This window comes from Molothrus ater, chromosome 2 (genome assembly GCF_012460135.2).
Source record: "Molothrus ater isolate BHLD 08-10-18 breed brown headed cowbird chromosome 2, BPBGC_Mater_1.1, whole genome shotgun sequence".
In the NCBI taxonomy this organism is placed as follows: Eukaryota; Metazoa; Chordata; class Aves; order Passeriformes; family Icteridae; genus Molothrus; species Molothrus ater.
In genome coordinates this window covers 81,965,449-81,973,225 of record NC_050479.2, presented here as the reverse complement: position 1 = coordinate 81,973,225, position 7,777 = coordinate 81,965,449, and the positions used below count along the sequence as shown (strand labels likewise).

General features: G+C 49.1%; 1 protein-coding gene across 1 annotated transcript; it reads right to left on the bottom strand.

Moving 5' to 3' along the window:
• Nucleotides 1-886: 886 nt before the first annotated feature.
• On the bottom strand, nucleotides 887-6,847 carry FZD4 (frizzled class receptor 4). Its single transcript, XM_036388557.2, has 2 exons — nucleotides 6,629-6,847; nucleotides 887-5,447 (listed from the first exon to the last, which is right to left on the bottom strand). Exons 1-2 carry the CDS (start codon nucleotides 6,758-6,760, stop codon nucleotides 4,119-4,121), a joined length of 1,461 nt encoding a protein of 486 aa, XP_036244450.2. The 5' UTR covers nucleotides 6,761-6,847; the 3' UTR covers nucleotides 887-4,118.
• Between the last annotated feature and the right edge of the window lie 930 nt (nucleotides 6,848-7,777).

Sequence of the window (7,777 nt, the reverse complement as noted above, 5' to 3'; positions counted from 1 at the left end):
ATTCAGGTTCTTATTAGAGTAGCATTCTGCTAATTAAATAATCTCACAGATTGTTTCACGACGGAGACGATTAAGTGGGATAAAGTAATTAATGTTGCATACTGTTCTGTCAGTGTCAAAAGAAACTGGTGAGCGATGCACACAAAAGGCAACTCCTTGCTATCCCCATACATCACGACTATGGACAGAAATGACAAACAGGAAAGGAAAGTAGAGCATTAATAAGCCTAAGTTTTTAGAAAAACATGTAGACATTCAATTGAATCTCTCCTCTGAAGGGTTGAAATCCCTGAGATCACCCATAGGAATGAACTCATTTCAAGCAGGTTGCTAAGATTAGGATTTTCCCCTTCCAAAAGGCACTAATAGTTCCCATACACTGAACAGACCAGTGGTGATGCTGCCCTCCTCCACCACACACTCTGGATCTGAGCTGTCCTGCTTTGGATGTATGTATTCCATAACACCTGGAAGATAAGGAGCCTTACAGAAGGTGCTGCTCTTCTCTGGAGCCACATCACAGCAGTGCTAGAGCAGCAGCAGGCCGTGTTTCTGCCTTGCCTTCCAGTTGGGCTTTGAGGACATGCTCCCACAACACCAAAGCTCCAGCTGCAGCCCCAGCCAGCACCCAGGACCTGCCTGCTGTCTTTGAAAGGGTTTCTGTCCACCCCATAAGCAGAAACATGAACATACTTTCACCATTGCCCAACCATGTCTTGTTCTCAGTTATTAGATCCAAACCATGCTGGATTAACCCATTCAAAGCATCCTCTCACCACAGCATGAGCATTTCAGTCCTTCTTCCTTCAGGGCAAAAAAGCACTTCCAACAATGCTGAAGCCTATTTAAGAAACAAACTCACCAAAAATGTGAAGGCTGCCAGGAATTCTTTCATTATCCACAGAGGTTAACATTTTATTTTGATATAAAAATTAAATAGCAAAGTTGTTTTGGTTTTTTTACAGTGATAAATTAGAAATTTACAGTACATACATTGAAGTAGATATATTTTCTGTACACCCCAAAATAATCAGTGTCTATTTCCTTAAAATTCAGAGAAAGAAGCTAACTTGTCTGTTTAATGTAAGAGCTAAGCTTGTACCTCTCTGGCAGATGCTTGTGAACCCTGCAGTGCCAAGAGCACAGGCTGAGGGGGGAGATGGGAGCAGGGGCTGTGCAGTGGAAGGAAACGCCTGCAACGTCTGTGCTTGTATAACCACAGCAACTGCACTTCCGAGACAGGATTAGTCACACCCCTTATGGCTTTAAGCTCCTAACAATGCTGAAATGAGAGAACTTCGGAGCTGCTGATACCCGTTCTTCTTGGCAAGCGCCGGTTTTTAGGCTGTCTGCTGTGTCTTCCCACTTGCACAGCCCTGACATGGAGCCAGGTAAATGCATGGGGGTGAATACATCAATGGAATGGTTTGATTGATACAACCACTAATTTCACTTTGGGGCAGTACAGCATTCCCCCAACTGGTGGGGAAAGATGTGTCCTCAGGAACAGCAGCTGGTGCCTCCTCCCCAGCCCACCTCTTTCCCACAGCATTTGAATCCCTCACATACTTTAATGGAATATCCCTCCAGGTCCCTCCTAGGGCTACACAGTGCCATCCTCATCCAGCTCACTGTGTCTCACATCACCAGGGGCATCCCTCTGTCAATAGTTCACAGGGTTACAGGCGGAGATGCAAGGATTTCATAAAAAGGCACTATTTAACATTCACTTCTGTGTACATAGCAAGGTTAAAAATGCCATTTATTGAATCAGACTACTCAAACATGGGTCTTATTGTCCAGAGAGCATCCAAAGCCTTTCAGACTGAAGCACACCTTGAGTGAACATGACACCTTGGCACGGCCAAATACTAGGTTACAAAAAAGTAACCTAGTATTGTCATGCTGCATCCTCGCTCCTTGGAAGCCAGCATCCAGCTGCTGACTTTACATTCCTCACTGTGCCAGCAGAAAGACTGCATGATGGAAAGGCTCCGCCATCTGAAGATCTCACACTAACAAAACTCCTCGTCCACAAAGGAATAACCAGATCCAAACACAACACTAACAGTGAGAGACTTTATGGAGAGGGTGAAAAGGCCCAGCTGGAATGTGGTGTTGGCCAAGACAGTGCTTGTGTGTCTTGAACAGAATGTGTCAAGTTGTCACTTGTTCTGCTGGAGAGGGAGCCCAACCGCAAAGACAGCCATTAGGGTTTGTTTGGGGTCTGGATTTTGTTTGTAAAAGAAAAAGTTCTCTAGCACATGTTTCGACACTGACATTGAAACAATACATGCTTCTGGGATGGATTAGCGCTCACTTCCAGAGCTGGAGTGAACTGTGGTTTGGGAAGCACATGGGCACCTGTGTGGAAAGCAAGTACTTTAATAAAGCAGCATCTGTTCTCAGCTGCCCTGGAAGATCATGGGAGCTGGGGCACCAGGGGGATGCTTTGCAGCTGATCAGGTTCCACACAAACAAAGGAAGCAAAAGCTTGGGGCACATACATAAAATCAAGTGTGTTTCAAAGGGATAGAGCATCATAACAGTGTTCTCTGAAGTGCTTCTAGGATATTTGTATTTTCATCACCTTTCTCACAAGCCCCTGACACTACATTTAGCTCCCCACAGGCTGATGCCTCCTCATATAAAATAACAAGAAATGCAATGGTTTCTTTCAAACATTATTCATCAAGAAGTTGGATTTCTTGAGTCCCTTTACAAAAACTGGAAAGGTCTTTGCTGCTCCTGAGGACTGAATGCCTGCTCACATTCTGTGTGTAAATATACATTAAAAACTGTCTCCATAGCTGTCAGTAAGCAATTGAAGTATCGTTGTGAGGCAGTCAGCTGTACTGCAATGTCATGGGCTGAGAATGTTCTTTTAATTGCAACTGACACACATAATTATACAACTGATCTGTGTGAACACGAGGTTGCCAAGGAACTTAACATTTTGCTTCTCCCCAGACTGGCGTCTACAGAGGAGATACCATCACACTGAATGAAATACATTAAGACTTAATTGCTTCATACAATGAGTCTCCAGAGTCAAGTAAGTTTGCTTGGAGAAACATAGCATTGTCTGAAGGTACCTTCAACTAATTTTTCTCTTTCCTGAAGGAAGGATCACTACAGAGTTAAGACTTTTTTTAAAGCTAATAAATGCAGCAGAATAAAGTGGTCTGCTAGAAATAGCAGGAGCACCTGAAAGGGCAGGAATGGAGGAGATGGATAATGACAATAGATGCAGAAGACCATACACAGTATCCCACCTTGAGCTGATTCCTCTACTTCTGAGGACAGCCTTAAATAAAGCTTTTAGATTTTATAAGTATTGATAGAACCACAGAATAACTGAGGTGGAAAAAAAACACAGGGAGGTTCAAATTCCCACAAGGCAGAATCAATTCACCATTCAGACCAGGTTATAAATGGCAAAAAGAATGAGTCAAAATTATTATTAGGCCATTAGATGACTGAAAAGTCATCCTCATTAATACCTCACTAAATCCTACTCATCACGGGTAAGACCTGGAAAGTCCATTTACTTACTGTTTGTTTCAGGACATGATTGCTGAATGAATTGTACAGTGTATTGGAACACCAGAATTCCCCAGGGCATAAAGACAGAATCCTCATCAAGCACTTCCTTCTCAATGCTGAACTCACAAAGAAGACATCTGACTGAGGTCCTGCTCCATCTTCTGGTAACTTGGTAACTGGAACCTAACTAAACCCAGAATTTGGCCCTGGACTGCCTGTCCTTCATCAGCTGTAAGATGATGAAAGGAAAACATCATCTCACAGCTATGGGCTACAGCACCTCCATTTCTAAGAGTTCAAGACTTAAAAAGGAAGATAACAGGTTTGGCTATTTCACAGCTTTTAAAGCCTCCCTGGGCTCTCCTATTTTGGGCAGCATGGTTTATGGCTATTGTATCTGCAGCATAATCCTTTTGCTGTTTATTCTTTAAGGCTTTTTTTTTTCCTCCCATCCCCAGAGACAGGTTGTGCAACCATCCCCCTACTCTATTCCAAACATTTACACAGCAATGCTTGCACATGATCAGTCCTTCACAGGAAAGCAGCCAGAGCAGTGGGATGCTGTCCTTTTCTCATACCACAGTCTCGTTCCCTTTCCCGGGTTTCACCCAACCATCCGCTCTCTTCTCCCGTTTCACTTTCCCTGAGTTCACCAGTCTGTTGGAGCACTTCTGCCATGTGTGCAGAGTTTTGGCTGACCAGATCCACATACCTGATGTAATACCCACCAGAAGGGACATGAAAATTTTGAGCATCTCCACTGCCATATTGGAATCATCTGCTGAATAGCGGAAAATGGCCCAGTTGGAGATTTCATAGAAATAACAGGCGATGACACACGTTGCTGGGACGGTGTACAACACTGAAAAGACCCCAATTTTGACCATCAGTCTTTCCAGTTTGTCAGTTTTAGTTCCATCTTTCTGGAGATTAGACCTGATTTTAAATAAGGCCACGAGTCCTGCTGCAATGAATAAAGTCCCGATGACCAGGTAGGTAAAAAGCGGAGCCACAACAAAGCCTGTCAGCGCATCCAGGTTCTGGTTCCCAACATAGCAGAGGCCGGTGAGCTCGTCTGCATCTACAAGTCTCATAATCAAAATGACAATGGTCTTCACTGCCGGGATGGCCCAGGCTGCAATGTGGAAGTAGGAGCTGTGCATTTCGATTGCTTCGTGGCCCCACTTGAGTCCTGCAGCCAGAAACCACGTCAGTGTCAGAATAACCCACCAGATGGAGCTAGCCATCCCAAAAAAGTACATCAGCAAGAAAATTATCGCACATCCTGTGTTCTTAAGACCTTCTTGGATAAGAACAGGTTCTGCTGCCTCTTCAAAATCACAGGATATCCTTTCCCGGCCCACAGTTAGCCTCACAATATAAGCAATGCTATAAATATTGTAGCACATGCTCAAAAATATGATTGGCCGCTCCGGGTAGGAAAATCTGGATGAATCAATCAGGAAGGTTAGGACTGTGAAGGCAGTCGAGATGAAGCAAAGACTGGCCCATATGGCCATCCAGATATCTGTGAATTCCTTAGCTGACCTGCTGTACAGACCAGCATCGTAGCCGCACTTCAGGACGCAGCTCAAGCTTCTCTTCACCCAAATGTACTGATCTGAGTTAGATCCCATGCCGTGGCACTCTTCTCCAGGCTGCAAGGAGGTCTTGCTGTGAAGGGGAACCTCTTCGTCTCCTGGGCCCTCCATGCACATGTGGTTGTGATCATTCTGGGGTGGGAATTTGCTGCAGTTTAGGGCGTCTGGCCAGAAAAACCCAAATTCTTTTAAAACAGGTTCACATCTTCTTTTGACAGAGAGGCACATGCCTCCACAGGGACCTATGGGGATGTTAATCTTCTCTGTGCACATTGGCACATAAACTGAGCATAGGAAGAACTGGAAGAGAGAAACAGAAATCACAAGTGTGTTGAGGGAAAATGAAACAGGTTGCAATATAAAAAGTTTTCTTTTTTTTCCTTTTTAGCAGTAATATTTGGTCCCTTGCCTTAAAAAAAGCCAGGAAGCAGTGTAAAACAAATAAACCAAGAACAATAAAAACAAAAGAGAGAAAAAACCCAACAATGTTGTCTTTTTTCAGTTCAAATGTGGTCCAAAGCCAAAGTCTGAAAATTTTACTCCCTAGATTAGCTCCATGTAAACCTAGCCCATCAGTTCAAATGAAGCGAGTGGGATTTAGCCAGATTTCAACCTCGAGGGTACAATTTAAGAAAGCAGAAAACCAAATTAAAGGGGTTTAAACAAATACATATATTTGTTCTGAGCATTGCCTGGATATTTCAGCTAAGAAACAAATAGGAGGAAAAAAGTATTTATTGAAATACTTTGGTTCACGAACCTCCCAGAAAAATGTTTTTTATTTTACAGTAAGTTCACGTATGCATTTGCGACAGTAATAAAATATTGTAGTTTTCTCGTCTTATGAATAATAGTAATTCGGCGACGCGACACCGTGAGAGGAATTGCGTGCTGACACGGAACTCTGCCGCAAGAAACAAGCTGGGTTTTGTTTGAGGAAATCCATGCCCGTGGGGAGGACAGGGATCCTGCCATTCGCCTGGGAAAGAAACTTTCGCGGTGGAGCTGCCGGCGGGGTCCCGAGCTGCCCCAGCTCCCCGCGGCCAGCTCCGCTCCTTCCGCACGGAATCGGGCGCGGCACCTGGGGCACGGCCGGGACGGAGGGCAGCGGCCGGGAAAGCTCCGGGAGTCGCCGCAGCCTCCGCCAGCGGCGGGGAGGGGGGCACCGCGCTGCGGCGGGCGCTCCTCGCCGCGGCCAGCCGGGACACCGCCGGGACACCGCCGGGACACCGCCGGGACACCGCCGGGACACCGCCGGGACACCGCACCTCCGCCCAACGTGAGCCACGCTCTCTTCCCAGCCAGCCAGGAGCGACACAGCGAGGCGGCGCGACTTTCGGGGTGGGTTAGTACTGAGCCGAGCGGATGGGGATGAGGATGGGGTGCTGCGGGACAGCAGCCGGCCCGGGGACTGCACAGCCCCGCCGTGTGTCGTCCCCACCTCGCCCACGCAGCCAGGTCCCCCCGGAGCCCCGACGCACCTGGAGCTGGCTGGAGCAGCCGTACTGGATGAGCGGGGTGAAGGTGGTGAGCTGCAGCTCCGCGTCCGCCTGCAGCTCGTGCCCCACCAGGTTGGGCATCTTGGTGACATTGTAGCCCAGGTTCTGGCACATGGCGATGCGGATGGCGTCGCAGCGCCGCTCCTCCTCGTCGCCGAAGCCCCGCGCCCCGCCGAGCAGCCCGGCCAGCAGCACGGCCAGCAGCCGGGCGCGGCCGGCCGCCCCCCCGCCATGGCCCCCCGCCATGGCCCGCAGCGGCCCCGGCCCCGGCCGCGCCGTGCCGCACGGGCCGGCTCCAACGGGGCGGGCCGGGGGCGGCTCCGCTATTAAACAGCCGCGCCGAGAAACAGCCCAGGGGAGGGACGCGCCTCACGGCCCGGCCCTCACGGCGCCGCCGCCCCCGCCGCGGGAGCCCGCCCCGCGCGGCGCCCTCAGCGCCTCCGTGCCGAGCAGAGCAGAGCAGGGCTGGGCTGGGCGCGCGTCCTACCTGCGCCTCAGCCTGGCACCCGGGGGTTCCCCTCCGCTCCCGGGGGAGCCCCGACCCTCACCCCCAAGCCCGAGGAGCGCACTTCCACCTCACCGCTCCTCGCGGGGTCCCTTGTCCTTGGTGACCCACTACCTGCATTCCCCTCAGAAACCCCCGGGGATACCCGTCCGTGTCTCGTCTCCCCACAGCAGGTCCCCCCTCCTGTCCCGTGTGGCCAGTGCCTCTGGGAGACATCGTCACTATCCCCCGAGTTCCCACCGTGAGTGTTGGTCCTAGGGGCTCCCCAAGTTTGGCTCCGCAGGGATAGGGGAGACTGAGCCCCGTGCAGATGTTTGGGCTCATCGTGCCGCAATCCTCCCCTCATTTCTGGCCTTTTTCCAGCCCCAAGTGCTCAGCCCTTCCACTGTGGGGTTAAGGATCTCGGGGTGACTTTCTAAGCTGCTGTTTTGTCTTCTCAACGGGTTAAACTGCACCACTAGGTCACATCTGGGCTGTAGCATTGTTTGTTTTTTCATTGGGGCCATGAAACCTGTAGGGCACTGCTAGGTACCTCCTGGCATTTGTATAAATCCCTGTAAAATAAGTAAGTGTGGATGAAACATTTGTGAATTTGGGAGGAAAGGGCTGGATGATTAAGCAGACCT

Coding starts and splice junctions, on each gene's coding strand:
- FZD4 (XM_036388557.2), bottom strand. CDS start 6,760: ATGTGCCAGAACCTGGGCTACAATGTCACCAAGATGCCCAACCTGGTG. Junction 5,448..6,628: donor GCTGCTCCAGCCAGCTCCAG/GTGCGTCGGGGC, acceptor TCTCTCTTCCAG/TTCTTCCTATGCTCAGTTTA.